At 55.4% G+C, this 12,923-nt stretch overlaps 10 protein-coding genes across 10 annotated transcripts; 6 read left to right on the top strand and 4 right to left on the bottom strand.

Moving 5' to 3' along the window:
- Positions 1–511: 511 nt before the first annotated feature.
- On the top strand, positions 512–1,877 carry N7474_005264 (putative mitochondrial tricarboxylate transporter (Ctp); the record flags this gene model as incomplete). Its single annotated transcript, XM_057196679.1, has 9 exons — positions 512–544; positions 596–650; positions 707–727; positions 790–868; positions 912–1,142; positions 1,203–1,460; positions 1,526–1,561; positions 1,615–1,764; positions 1,820–1,877. 9 exons carry the CDS (start codon positions 512–514, stop codon positions 1,875–1,877), a joined length of 921 nt encoding a protein of 306 aa, XP_057054075.1.
- A 63-nt stretch (positions 1,878–1,940) lies between these two features.
- N7474_005263 (putative mitochondrial translation release factor (RF-1)) lies at positions 1,941–3,316 on the bottom strand (the record flags this gene model as incomplete). The annotated part of the gene is made up of 3 exons (XM_057196678.1): positions 1,941–2,942; positions 3,000–3,169; positions 3,232–3,316. The coding sequence occupies 3 exons, from the start codon at positions 3,314–3,316 to the stop codon at positions 1,941–1,943; spliced, it is 1,257 nt and encodes a 418-aa protein (XP_057054074.1).
- A 327-nt stretch (positions 3,317–3,643) lies between these two features.
- Positions 3,644–5,273, top strand: N7474_005262 (DnaJ and TPR domain protein; the record flags this gene model as incomplete). Its single annotated transcript, XM_057196677.1, has 2 exons — positions 3,644–4,621; positions 4,683–5,273. The coding sequence occupies 2 exons, from the start codon at positions 3,644–3,646 to the stop codon at positions 5,271–5,273; spliced, it is 1,569 nt and encodes a 522-aa protein (XP_057054073.1).
- A 239-nt stretch (positions 5,274–5,512) lies between these two features.
- N7474_005261 (protein-L-isoaspartate O-methyltransferase) lies at positions 5,513–6,357 on the bottom strand (the record flags this gene model as incomplete). The annotated part of the gene is made up of 2 exons (XM_057196676.1): positions 5,513–6,130; positions 6,187–6,357. 2 exons carry the CDS (start codon positions 6,355–6,357, stop codon positions 5,513–5,515), a joined length of 789 nt encoding a protein of 262 aa, XP_057054072.1.
- A 281-nt stretch (positions 6,358–6,638) lies between these two features.
- On the top strand, positions 6,639–6,999 carry N7474_005260 (uncharacterized protein; the record flags this gene model as incomplete). Its single annotated transcript, XM_057196675.1, has 2 exons — positions 6,639–6,777; positions 6,839–6,999. The coding sequence occupies 2 exons, from the start codon at positions 6,639–6,641 to the stop codon at positions 6,997–6,999; spliced, it is 300 nt and encodes a 99-aa protein (XP_057054071.1).
- Positions 7,000–7,049: 50 nt separating this feature from the next.
- N7474_005259 (uncharacterized protein) lies at positions 7,050–7,349 on the top strand (the record flags this gene model as incomplete). Its single annotated transcript, XM_057196674.1, has 1 exon — positions 7,050–7,349. One exon carries the CDS (start codon positions 7,050–7,052, stop codon positions 7,347–7,349), a length of 300 nt encoding a protein of 99 aa, XP_057054070.1.
- Positions 7,350–7,885: 536 nt separating this feature from the next.
- On the bottom strand, positions 7,886–9,713 carry N7474_005258 (uncharacterized protein; the record flags this gene model as incomplete). The annotated part of the gene is made up of 8 exons (XM_057196673.1): positions 7,886–8,070; positions 8,127–8,181; positions 8,235–8,294; positions 8,352–9,107; positions 9,175–9,230; positions 9,280–9,351; positions 9,414–9,469; positions 9,532–9,713. 8 exons carry the CDS (start codon positions 9,711–9,713, stop codon positions 7,886–7,888), a joined length of 1,422 nt encoding a protein of 473 aa, XP_057054069.1.
- Positions 9,714–10,099: 386 nt separating this feature from the next.
- On the top strand, positions 10,100–10,630 carry N7474_005257 (NADH dehydrogenase [ubiquinone] 1 beta subcomplex subunit 9; the record flags this gene model as incomplete). Its single annotated transcript, XM_057196672.1, has 4 exons — positions 10,100–10,119; positions 10,183–10,454; positions 10,516–10,557; positions 10,605–10,630. The coding sequence occupies 4 exons, from the start codon at positions 10,100–10,102 to the stop codon at positions 10,628–10,630; spliced, it is 360 nt and encodes a 119-aa protein (XP_057054068.1).
- A 476-nt stretch (positions 10,631–11,106) lies between these two features.
- N7474_005256 (histone H2A) lies at positions 11,107–11,630 on the bottom strand (the record flags this gene model as incomplete). The annotated part of the gene is made up of 3 exons (XM_057196671.1): positions 11,107–11,159; positions 11,221–11,513; positions 11,578–11,630. The coding sequence occupies 3 exons, from the start codon at positions 11,628–11,630 to the stop codon at positions 11,107–11,109; spliced, it is 399 nt and encodes a 132-aa protein (XP_057054067.1).
- Positions 11,631–12,150: 520 nt separating this feature from the next.
- On the top strand, positions 12,151–12,702 carry N7474_005255 (histone H2B family protein; the record flags this gene model as incomplete). The annotated part of the gene is made up of 3 exons (XM_057196670.1): positions 12,151–12,325; positions 12,396–12,467; positions 12,524–12,702. The coding sequence occupies 3 exons, from the start codon at positions 12,151–12,153 to the stop codon at positions 12,700–12,702; spliced, it is 426 nt and encodes a 141-aa protein (XP_057054066.1).
- Positions 12,703–12,923: the final 221 nt, after the last annotated feature.

Genomic DNA, 12,923 nt, shown 5'->3' with positions numbered 1-12,923 from the left:
GTGCCTTTCGCGTTCCACGCTGCACACTGCATGGTCTCGCCTCGCGATTCCCACAACGACTGATACGCGCATGCGCTGGTTCCCGGTGCGCTCGCAGTCTCTTGCCTCTATCTGCGCTTCACTTATTACTCCCGACATCGACTCTACCCTCGACTCTATTAACGCCTATTCCTCTACCTTGACAGATATGGTCAACCTTTTTTTTTAATGAGGCTGTCCACCATGTTGAGATTATGGATGGGATCAAGAGTCGACATCCCTTGTCGATGGGGACCAAAAACCGAACAAAAGGAACAAAAAACCCCCTAAAAAAAATTTCAGAGGAGCACTGGATGTAGCCCCCTAGCTAGCTAGCTTAGCATCTTGTGAAAATGCCAAAGAGTCCCTCTGATCTGCTTCCAAAGTCCAGCACAGTAGAAAGCTGCGCAATAAACCCTTCTCACCGCCCGTACGTACTTCCGTCTTTCAACTCTCCCGAGGTCCAGCGATATCGGTGCTACTCACCCTCACAATGGCGACCACAACCAAGGACCAGAAATCAAAGGTGCGCATATTTCTTTCTCCAGACTAAGGATCCCTGCTAAACAAGGGACAGCCCAGCAGCTTGCGGTCCATCCTCGCAGGCTCGACCGCGGGGGCTGTGGAGATCGGTAAGGAGCCTAGAAAACCCCGGAGACAATTACCGTGCGCTGACCTTTATTCGCAGCAATCACATATCCGGCTGAGTGTATGCACATCCCTGTAGTGTGCCCTATTCGACCTGTTCCCGGCTTAATTGAGACCTTCTAGTTGCGAAAACACGGACACAGCTCAACCGCCGACTAGCGGAAGGCCAGAAGCTCCCGTTTCCGCCGTTTGGAAAGCAGTGGTATGCAGGATGCACGACTTTGATTATTGGGAATTCTTTAAAGGCAGGGATTCGTAAGTCTTCTTGTCTGGCTCCGTCGAGCAGCAGTGGGATCCCGCGCTGACATCGATCTCTCTCTTTTCCCAGGATTCGTCGCATTCGACTCCATTAAAGCGCTTCTTCAGGATGAGAACGGCAAGATTTCGGGTCCAAAGACTGTCGTGGCTGGGTTTGGTGCGGGATTCACCGAGTCTCTGCTCGCTGTCACCCCGTTCGAGAGTATCAAAACTCAGCTGTCCGTGTTACCTGGTCGTGGAATGGGATTGAAAGGCTGACGATGTATGGCATACTTCAGGATTGATGATCGCAAGTCCGCAAAGCCTCGGATGCGCGGCTTCCTGCATGGCAGCAAGATTATTTGGCAAGAACGGGGCATCCGGGGCTTTTTCCAAGGCTTTGTACCCACCACGGCACGACAAGCTGCAAACTCGGCGACCAGGTTCACCAGCTACACGACCCTCAAGCAAATTGCGGAGGGCTATGTGGCGCCGGGTGAGAAACTGGGGACCGTGAGTACGTTTGCAATTGGCGGAGTCGCCGGTCTCATCACTGTGTATGTCATGCCCTTCAGAATCGGCCTGACCTGGATTGGACTAACCTGGAATTACTGAATAACAGCTATGTGACACAACCGTTGGATACGGTCAAGACAAGGTTGGTTGACAAAGCCTTTGATGGAATCCAAGGATACTGAACCCCTTGAACAGAATGCAATCGCTCGAGGCCAGCAAGAATTACAAGAACAGTTTCGTCTGCGCGGCAAGGATTTTCAAGGATGAGGGCATCTTGACTTTTTGGTCCGGGGCCATGCCCCGCCTGGCACGGCTGATCCTGAGCGGAGGAATTGTGTTTACTATGTTCGTCTTCTGGTCCTCGTCTGGGTCTGTCTCGCTGGCTAACTGCATGCAACAGGTACGAGAAGAGTATGGAGTTGCTGGACGTGGTGGATCCAGAGCGGAGATACATCTGAGATGGGTTTGCTTTCCAGCAAAGTGTTCAATATACAATACATGGTATTTCTATTCTTATACAATCATTTTTGCTGCTGCTTGGTCTGCTCCTCGACCACCATGGCCTCGACCTCGCGGTCATTCAGCCAAGTGCGCACGCTGTCCATCACAGTCTCCAGGCCGTCGCCCCCATCCATTACGTTGTCCAGGTTGTGAATGGTGATGCCACTGCGATGGTCGGTGCAGCGAGCCTGATTAAAGTTATATGTCCGAATCTTGTCGCCGCGACCCATCTTGGCCACTCCGCCCATTGCACCTCTTCGGAGGACCATGATTTCCTGCTCCCGGGCTTCCTGGCGAGCTTCGGCGATCTTTGCGCGCAACACCTGCCAGGCTTTTTTGCGATTCGCCTGCTGGGACCGTGAATCCTGCATAGAGACTACGGTTCCGGTTGGAATATGGGTGAGCCGAATTGCCGATTCGGTCTTGTTCACGTGTTGTCCGCCAGCACCGCTGGCTCTCATCTTCTCCGTTCGAACCTCTTGCGGGTCGATATAGTAGTCACTGTTCGGGTCCTCGAAATTCAAGGCACTGTCCGTGCTACTCCCGTCTTCAGGAAAGCTGGGCAGGACTAGCACACTGACGGCGCTGGTGTGAGTGCGGCCCTTGGCCTCGGTGGCAGGCACTCGTTGCACTCGGTGGACCCCCGTCTCGGTCCGTAATAGGTCATATGCTCCCTCGGTCTCGACTTCTATCACGCCCTCCGCCAAACGGTCCTCGCCCGTGCCGCTATCACTGTCTTGCTTGATGATTGTCGGTCGAAGGCCCCGTCGAGAGCAGAGAGCCATGTACATCCGTAACAACTCAAAAGCAAAGAGACCTGCCTCGTCGCCGCCAGCGCCTGGTCGGATTTCCAGCAGGCAAGGGAGGTCCGCAAATGGGTGTCGGGGGATCAATGACTGTTTCAATCGGTCTGAGATCGTGAGTAACGAGGCCTTGCTGCTCTCCAGGTCTTCTATCGCCAGCGAGTGCAGCTCCGTGTCGGTGGCGGGGTCGTTCAGTAGAGATTTGAGTTCAGCAATTGACTAGAAATTGAGGAATGTCAGCTATATAAACGGAGCTCCCCATCGTAGAGAACGCACTTCATTCGCCGTGTCCCATTCTCGTAGGACACTTGCAACTGGACCTAGCTCGCCGGCACGCTTTGCGGCTTTCGCATCAAAGGTCTCGCCCAGGCGATCCGAGAGCTGTGCATGTTCGGCTGCCAGGAAGCGAGCGCGGGTGAGCAGCGCCGGAGACAGGCCGGGATCACCTGGAGCGGTAAATTATCCGGTGTGAGTGAGTGACTAACTAATAATCAAGAGATAGATATACCGGTGTGCAGGGCAGCCCGCTGGCGGGGCAGACGAGGCCCGAGTCTAGGGGAGCGCAGCAGACATCGAGCGCATATTGACAGCATGCTTTAGCTGGTGCAGCATCGGTCGACAGAAAACCAATTCCCCGGACTAGACTATTCGGGTCACGTGGGTGGTTCATTATGGCGTATCCGTCTTTCAGGTTTTATTACCAGGCACAGTTCGGCAGAGTGGTAACTTACGTACGCCTGCGTAAAGGCCAGACTGGAGGCGATCTTAAGGCCGCCTTCCCTCGTCCAACCCATTATTGTCTTCCTTCCACCTCGCAGAGCCATTCGCTCGACTAGGTGCATACTATGCTTTTCTCTCCTTAGAATCCATTATCTTTGCCTATATCTGTGTACTCAACCCATCTGCCTTCATTCATCGCCATGCGCTTCTCGCTCGAGTCCCTCACGGCCTTCCTGGCCTGTGCCTCCGCCGGCTATGCCCTCCAGTCGTCGCCAATAGAACCGGACACACCGGTGTCCGAGCTGATATCCTCGGCAAAAGCCCATCTGGCGAATGGTTCGCCTCGCGAGGCCTTGACATACTTCGACGCAGCGGTCTCGCGGGATCCAACCAACTATATTGCCATCTTCCAGCGAGGCGCAACCTATCTGTCCGTTGGTAAGAACTCCCAGGCATCCGATGATTTTGATCGGGTCTTGGAGCTCAAGCCGGACTTTGAGAGTGCTCTTATGCAACGATCACGCCTCAAGGCACGCTCTGCGCATTGGGAGGATGCCCTGCGCGATCTCGAACGCGCCGGGAAAAAGGCTTCGACAGAATATCAGGAACTACTGGCGGCGCAGAAGGCGGCGGGCTTGGCTTTCGACGCTGAGAAAAAGGGTGACTGGGAGACCTGTGTCACACAGGCTAATGAGGCCATTATGAAGGCCAACACAGCCCTGGCCCTACGACAGACACGGGCACACTGTCGCTTTGAGAGAGGCGATGTGGAAGAAGGGGTTAGCGATCTCGCTCATGTCCTGCAAATATCTCCTGGCTCGGTGGAGCCACATCTACAGATGTCGTCCATGCTGTTCTACTCATTGGGCGACAGTGAGCGTGGTCTCGCACAAATCCGCAGGTGTCTTCACTCAGACCCAGACTCAAAAGCTTGCAGTCTCCTGTACAAGAGAGAACGGAAACTTGCGAAGAGCTTAGGGAAACTACACGACTACCTGGGAGCACGCAAGTTCAACAACGCGGTCAATATCATGGTGGGATCCGGTGAAGATAGTGGCCTGATCGCGGACGTCAAGGCCGATGTCGCGGAGAGGAAAGAAGCTGGTCATATTCACCCGGCTGCGTCCAATAATCTGTACATCTTCCTCGTGGAGAAGACGTGTGAAGCTTATCGCGAGGTTGGTGGATTCCCCCTTCCTGTCCCGCTGGTCTATTTTACTAACTCTGATGGATGATCAGATGCGCTTGACTAAAAAGGCTGGCCCTTACTGCGCAGAATCGCTGCAACTCGTCCCCCACTCTCTTCATGGCCTCTTGTTCCAGGCCCAGACCGAACTCAATGAAGACCGATTCGAGGACGCCATTCGCACCCTGAACACGGCCAAGGAACATCATGGCCACTCCCAAGAGGTTCAGAGTCTATTACAAAAAGCTCACACGTTGCTGAAGCGCTCGAAACAAAAGGACTACTACAAGGTCTTGGGCGTGAGCCGGGATGCCGACGAGCGAACGATCAAAAAGGCCTATCGCCAGCTGACGAAGCAACACCATCCCGACAAGGCCCGGTCGCAGGGGATCACCAAGGAGGAGGCGGAGAAGAAGATGGCGTCCATCAATGAGGCTTACGAAGTCCTGAGCGATCCGGAGCTGCGCACGCGGTTCGACAACGGCGACGACCCGAACGACCCTGAGGCCCAACGCGGCAATCCATTCCAAGGCAGTCCCTTTGGGCCCGGTGGCGGACAGCAATTCTTCTTCCAACAGGGTGGTCCGCAGTTCAAGTTCTCTGGTGGCGGTTTCCCCGGTGGTGGTGGTTTCCCCTTCCGCTGATCGTGTCTTGTCTGGTCTTGTCGTCTCATTGGCAACAGGTTCCTTTTACATACATCTTCTTGTAGAACATATCGAGGTGTTTGAGAGCGTTTTCCCTGGTTCGGAACTTGATATCATTTTGCTTGGGGTCGTTTCATTCTCTTTTGAAGACGCTAGCTAATTCACCATTGAATCATCATCCATTTTCTTCGTGCTCCATTACTTCGTAGCCTCTCATAACAAGCGTGCTTGACTCGAGATCATCTCCGCGGCGGGTCCGTCAGCGGCACATACCTAACCTGGAAGACCTTCTCCTTGTGCACCGTCCCGTCCTCCTTCTTATCAACGACCCAGATGTACTGGCCGGCGCCGAGACCCAGGGTGCTCAGCCCACCATCATTCTCTGACCCGACGGGGATAAACAGCCTGCCTGGCGCCCGGAGCTGCTCGATCAGCACGGGATGGAGCTTCTCGGCCGCCGCGCCAACATGAATGGCGTCGTAGGGCGCTCCCTCCTTCCAGCCGAGACGGCCGTCCGCAGTGATGAACTGCACCTTGCCTGATTCCTGCAGATGGCGGCCTTGATCTGACTTGTTCATGTTCTTGCGCGACATCTCCACCAGCTCGGGGATGTGGTCGATCCCCACGACCTGCCCCTCGCCCCGCCCAGAGGCACCCAGAACCAGGTTGGCGAATACATGGGTCAGGTATCCGGAACCGGACCCAATGTCCAGGACGCGCGCACCGGGCTTCAGGTAGTCTACAAGATACTCACAGGCGTGTCCGTGCATGTGCGGCGCGGAAATGGTCGCGCCGTGGCCGATGGGCTGCGGCGAGTCCGAGTAGGGGTGCGAGGGAGCGTAGTGTGCGCGGTCGACCTTTGGAGCCCTGGGGTTAGAGACGCTAGTGGATACAGTCGTCAGTTGATGCTCACGCCAATCATGGCCTCCTTCACTCGCTCGTTCTTGATCAAGCCGCCCTTGAACAGGTTCTCAACCATCTCGGTGTTGGTAGACCCGGAGCAGTACCACGCCATGTTGCTGACTCTTCGTGAGGCTCGATTCCACGGAAGTGACGGGGTAATCCTGTGTAGTGCTTTCCGCATGGGGGATGAAGAGGAGGTGGAAGGGTGAGAGCAATGCATGACGCCATGTCTGCTTCATGTGTAGCACGTGACTTGGTGCTTTATCGAGTATGTGGTTTATTATGTCTATGATCTGTTATGTTTTCTAGCGATGTCGTGAAGGCGTAGATGGTCGCCAGCGGGGTGGATGGGAGTGTTGGTGGTGGAATCGTTGGAGTAGATCTCCAAGATATATATTACTCCTTGTTGATCCTTCACGTCCCACACTCTGACCTCTCATCTCTCACCTCCCACCACATACCATGGAGGCCGACTCGAAGACCCGAGCCGATGTGGACTGTATGATGCTCGACTATATGGTCTGCATCGCCATCGACGCCCTGCTCTCGCAACCCCACCGACCGGAACAGGACGTGAACTGGCTGGTGGACTCGGTGCGAGGTATGGAGTGACGGAAGAAAACAAATCCTATCCCAGTCCATGCTGACTGATTCACTGCCAGCCTTGGAGTCGACCACCCTGACTCAACCAGACCCAGACCTGGCCATCAAATTACGACTCTTCTCCGTCGCAGACCTACATCGCCGCTACATCGCGGCAGCTCAGCGCGGCTCGCACGGAGACCTCCCCCTTCACTGGCCCGAATCGGGACCGAATTCATGAATCTCTGCTTCGCGGCATCACACAAAGTCTCACAATCACGCTGGTTCGACATGGGCTCCCGGTTGATCAGCCAAGCTAAGCTGGACGAAGGTCACACACCCGCGCTTCTGACGTTTAAGAACTGGGCCTCTGGGGAGCCCACCATCGACTCCCAGTGGAAGAGAAAATACACCAAATATGCTGGTACGCGGATTACTCTTACCGAACTCGACGCCGTTGTCCTGGAGTTCCTCTCCGATCTCATGGCTACCCTGGACGCGCCAATTCTCATCCAGCTCGAGAGGGGGAAGTTGGGGAATCTGAGCCGAGCGGAAACCCAAGAACTGAAAGGGCGCGTGGGAATGCGATAGACTTAAGCCCACTGCTCACTGTGTCATTACTCCGAGTCGCAGGATCCTTGTAAGATGGCCTGCTTGCCCGTGCCGCGTCTCATCGCCGCGACCATTTCGCCCCCAACTCCAAAGCATACAGTCGGTTCCAGCGGAGCAGTCCAGCCCAGGGGCCCAATGCGAGTGAAAATGGCAACTGCAGGTGCGATTACTCCCGCAACGGGTCCAAGTCGGCCAGACGAGAAGGATGGACAACGAAATGAGCCAGTTTCTGACGGATGCTGCACCCCTTGACTGCCTCTGAGTGCTGCGCCTGCTCCGCAGCACGCGCAACACTTGCGCTGCCATAGGCCCGGCCGCGCTGCAGAGCACCCGAGGCCACAAGACAGGATGGATCATCTACAAAGAACTCGGGCAAGGGACAGCCAGACAAAAAAGCTCCAGCCAATGCAACTGCCCACGAACAGGCATTTATATTGTGAAATCGGATAATTTACATGATGCGCAAATGATTGCGCAGAGACACGAATACAAATCAACGGGGTCACGACTCACGTCTACCCAAGCAGCATGCGTCGCGGGTCCTCGATGTATTCCTTGATCTTGACCAAGAAAGTCACAGCCTCACGGCCGTCTAGGAGACGGTGATCGTATGTGAGGGCCAGGTACATCATCGGGCGGATCTCGATCTTTCCATTCACGACCACCGGCTTATCCTTGATGGCGTGGAGACCCAGAACGGCTGCCAGGAGCGTTAGTTAAGAGATCAAGTCTATGGAGGATGGGAATGGAACTCACCAGTCTGGGGCAGGTTGATGATGGGAGTGCCCATCAGGGAGCCAAAGACACCACCCTAGTTCAGTTAGAATATATATGGCATACAAGGGTTCCGAATAATCCACTCACGTTGCTGATAGTGAACGTGCCACCGGCCATATCCTCAATGGTCAACTTGTTGTCGCGAGCCTATACACACTCTTGTTAGGAAACGAGGCCTCATCGAAGAGGCGAGGAGTGGCCTACCTTCTTGCCCAGGTCGGCGATCGCTTTCTCAATACCAACCAGGTCCATGGTCTCCGTGTTGCGCACGACAGGCGTCACCAGGCCCTTCTCGGTAGCGACAGCAACGCTAATGTCGACATAATCCCGGTAGACAATGGTGTCACCGCCGTTGGGGCCCTCAATCGAGGCGTTGACCGCAGGAACATCCCTCATGGCCAAGACACAAGCGCGGGAGAACGCGCTCATGAAACCCAGCTTCACTCCGGTCTTCTTGAGCACGTCATCCTTGTAGAGCTTACGGAACTCCATCAGAGACGACATATCCACCTCATTGAACGTGGTGAGGGATGCCGCAGTGTTCTGGGACTGCTTCAGGCGCTCGGCAATCCGCAGGCGCATCCGGTTCATCTTGACGCGGCGCTCCTCACGGCTACCAAACGCGGGCTTGGACTCGGCAGCACCCTGCGATTTGGGAGCTTCCGACTGGGCCGGCTTGGGCTTCTCTGACGGGGCCGGCTTCGGGGCCTGTGGCTCCTTGGATTTCTCGGGCTCCGCGGGCTTGGCCTGCTCCTTGGACGCCTGGGGTTTCTCAGCCGCAGGCTCCGCGGGCTTCTCAGCACCCTCATCCTTCTTCTCGGCACCCTCATCCTTCTTCTCGGGAGCAGCGCCGCCCAATTCCAACTTGACGATATCCTGTCCGACGGTGACGGTGTCTTCCTCACTCACGAGGAACTCCTTGATCGTACCAGACTCCGGGGCGTTGACCGCAACGTCAATCTGACAAGGAAGAAACAGAGTGTTAGAGGACGGTGTGAGTGGGATTGTGGATGTAAACAGGACATACCTTGTCAGTCTCAATGGTGGCGATTTCCTCATCGCGTTCCACGAAATCACCAATTTCTGGATGGAATTAGCATAGGTAGGCAATCAGAGAGCGGAGGAGTCGTACGTTTTGAGAACTGCTTCAGAGTACCCTCTGTGATCGACTCGGCCATCTGGGGGACCTTGACGATGGAGTCGGCTGGTGCGCGTAACATTAGCACGCATTGCTCGGGATAGGGATGGAAACGCGACGGGATTTACCATAGGTCCGGACCTGGTGAGCGCCCAGCGGCGCGAGAGCAAGTCGGGCATTGATGCTATTGTTGTCCACACGTCAGCCATTGCGCCCGACACAGATGCAGGGCGGAAGTTTTCTTACCCCGATGACGACACCTGGAGCAAACCGGAAGATTTGGACGAGACATTGAGGGCCGATCTTTGCGAAGTGAAAGTCGACAAGCCTTTGAGGTTGCAGCGAAGCTGGCCAGGAGCTCGGGGAGCCCGGGACACAACAGTTAGACGCTGGCCGGACAGGCGGCACACGGGCAATCGAGAAGCCATGGTGGAAGGCAAAATAGGAAGCAGAGAGCACAAGCAGGGAACAAGGAACTCAGCGGATGACAATGGATCCCTATTTATGTCAGGGTGTAGAAGTCAAAGCAACAAGCTGGCCGGGCCGAAAGTACCGGGAAATCCCTTGGGTTTGGGAGGATTACAGATTCTCCCTCGCCCGGCAACGACGGACGGAGTCGGTAGGCTACGGCGGGCGGAAGGGGCCACCTGCGCAGTTTTCCCACCTCGCTGAGTATCGGTCGGTTGGTCTCCCATTTCCTCCATCTACCACCACCACCACCACCACCGCCGCCGCCATTCTCAGGAGTGCATTCTCGGTGTCAATTGCACTTCTCGCCCACATATTGCCCACCGATCGCCCAGCCCCGCACATCATGTCCACCACCGCTGTGAGGTGCGCCGCCCGTCCTTTCCTTCCCGACGGACTAGCCCGATCCTGACATCTCTCACTATATAGGTCGCTCTACCGGCGGTCACTGAAGCTGGCACTGGACTGGGCTGTCCACCGCCAGGTGTGGCGGGGGCAGGCAGTCTACATCCGGAGCCTTTTCGAGGCAAACAAGGACGTTCGCGATCCCCGGCAGCAGCAGGTGCGCAGCGCCCCATTGAATGCTTTCTACGAACCACCTTCTGACTGGACGAATGTGCAGGTTCTATTGCGTGAGACCGAGAAGCTGCTGCAGAGCTGGAAGCACCCCGATCCGTATCGGGCCCCGACCGCCCCTGGTGGTATGTCCCTGATATTGGCATTACCCTCTGTGTGGACCCGCATCAATAACACTGGCTACAGGAAACAAATGGGAGCGGAATCTGCCGGCTCGAATTCTACCATGTACGCTGATCTTCTCATCTGGTGGAGGTGCATACTAACGGATCTAGATGCCGAGAGCCCGGGGGCGCACTGATGGAGGAGTCGATTTTTGGGGCGGTGTGTGTGTATATGTACTCGCAAATGCTTAACTACCCGGCGCGTCGAATTGTTGTTTATCCCGTCCATGATGATTCGGACGCGTATCCTGTCGAATGTTACTTCCTTTTCAAATCCACGATCAACGCGCCCAGCAGACTGTGATTCAAATCCAATATTTACGAGGGAAAAGAAAGAACAGTTGTCACAGGAAGCACAGGTTATGTCGATGGACCTAGAGTCTTCATTGAGAAGGGTCTATTACCCAGGGCTAGTATCCGAAAGTTGAAATCCCTCGAACTAGCAGTTCGTCGGTATCATTCCATGTCCGTAGACATAATGTACAACCAGGAAATTGATGAAAAAGAAAACGCAGAGCCATAACGTGCCCATCCCATAAAACCCCATTATCGTGTCAATGAACCGAATCCACGCCGGAAAAGAAAACAAACAACCCGTGAAAAAGAGACCCGTTTACAGCTCCTGGCTGCCCTTGCCGGCCTTGGGGGTCTTCTTGGGGAGAAGGTCTGAAAGAAACCAGTTAGACAAAAAAAGCAGTCGGACTGTTGGAATGGGACGGCAACATACTCTGGTGGATGTTGGGCAGAACACCACCCTGGGCAATGGTGACGTGACCCAGGAGCTTGTTCAGCTCCTCATCGTTACGGATGGCGAGCTGGAGGTGACGGGGGATGATACGAGTCTTCTTGTTGTCACGGGCAGCGTTGCCGGCCAACTCGAGAATCTCAGCAGCCAGGTACTCGAGGACGGCCGCGAGGTAGACGGGAGCACCGGCACCGACACGCTGAGCGTAGTTGCCCTTGCGGAGCAGACGGTGAACACGGCCGACGGGGAACGCCAGACCAGCCTTGGACGAACGGCTGTCAAGTCATTGATGTCAGAATTGAGGAGACCCAAAACAAAACCAAAACAGAGCGCACTTACGACTGAGCGTTCTTGCTGCCGCTGGCCTTGCCGCCGGATTTGCCTCCAGTCATTTTGATGGGTGGGTTGGGTGGTTGGGGTTTTGAGAAAGAAAGGTGGTTGTTGATGGATGGGAAGTTGGGCGAAGAGAGATGGATGAGGGAACGAGGGCAAAACAGGCGGCAGTTGGACGTGACCAGCACTTATAAGGCCGAGGGGACTGGTGACGCTGGCCTGAGTCGCGGAGCCAACAGATCACGGTCTCGCTTATCGCCTGGGCCAATCACAGCCCGGATCACGGGCCCAAACATACCGGAACCGTATCAAACGCGTGATCTGGGCCTCCAACCCGCGTCCCCCCACCCAATCATACAGATCATACGCATGCCTGACCGTATTGAAATTCGGCCTCCTTTGTGGTCTTCCCAGATCACTGACCCCTCCGTATAAAGACCCGCGCCTCCCTCGTTACCGCGTTTTCTTCCCTTCCCATCTCTGTCCACTCCCACGCTCCATCCATCTTCATCCATCACTTCCTTCCCACTCCAACCCCAACTCTCCCACTTTTCAATCCACCCATCCATCTCTGTCAAAATGCCCCCCAAGGCCGCTGAGAAGAAGCCCAGCACCGGTGGCAAGGCCCCGGTTGGCGGCAAGGCTCCCGCTGAGAAGAAGGAGGCCGGCAAGAAGACGGCCACCGCTGCCTCCGGCGAGAAGAAGAAGCGTGGCAAGACCCGCAAGGAGACCTACTCCAGCTACATCTACAAGGGTGAGTTTCGACGCGTTTTTCCCGCCTCTGTTATGATGACGCGCTCCTGGCTGACACAACAACAATCCAGTCCTCAAGCAGGTCCACCCCGACACTGGTATCTCCACTCGCGCCATGTCCATCCTGAACTCGTTCGTCAACGGTATGTTTCCCTTCTGAACGCGTCTGCTTCCTTCTGTTCTGACGCGTGTCCCCCAGACATCTTCGAGCGTGTTGCGACCGAGGCCTCCAAGCTCGCTGCCTACAACAAGAAGTCCACCATCTCCTCCCGGGAGATCCAGACCTCGGTGCGGCTGATTCTGCCCGGTGAGCTGGCCAAGCACGCCGTGTCGGAAGGCACCAAGGCTGTCACCAAGTACTCGTCTTCGGCCAAATAAGCGGTTGATATCCATTCGTTTTGCGGGATTGTTTGTTTTTGCTGCCTCCTGATCTATGGGCTTTACAGGCGGTCGGGTACCTGGGTGTTTTGCGGACTTTCTAATGTGTCATGGGACGGTTTCAGTTTTCTTTTCCCCAATGGGCGAAATGTTTCTTTCATGGTTACCTTGAATGCGGTGTAACATAACTCGGGTCTGGGCTGGGTTGCTACCTCCCAACT

The sequence above is a fragment of the Penicillium riverlandense genome (assembly GCF_028828495.1).
Source record: "Penicillium riverlandense strain IBT 135883 chromosome Unknown utg000003l_segment0_segment0, whole genome shotgun sequence".
Classification (NCBI taxonomy): domain Eukaryota; kingdom Fungi; phylum Ascomycota; class Eurotiomycetes; order Eurotiales; family Aspergillaceae; genus Penicillium; species Penicillium riverlandense.
The sequence above is the reverse complement of the archived record's forward strand: the minus strand, read 5'-3'. Positions and strand labels throughout refer to the sequence as shown.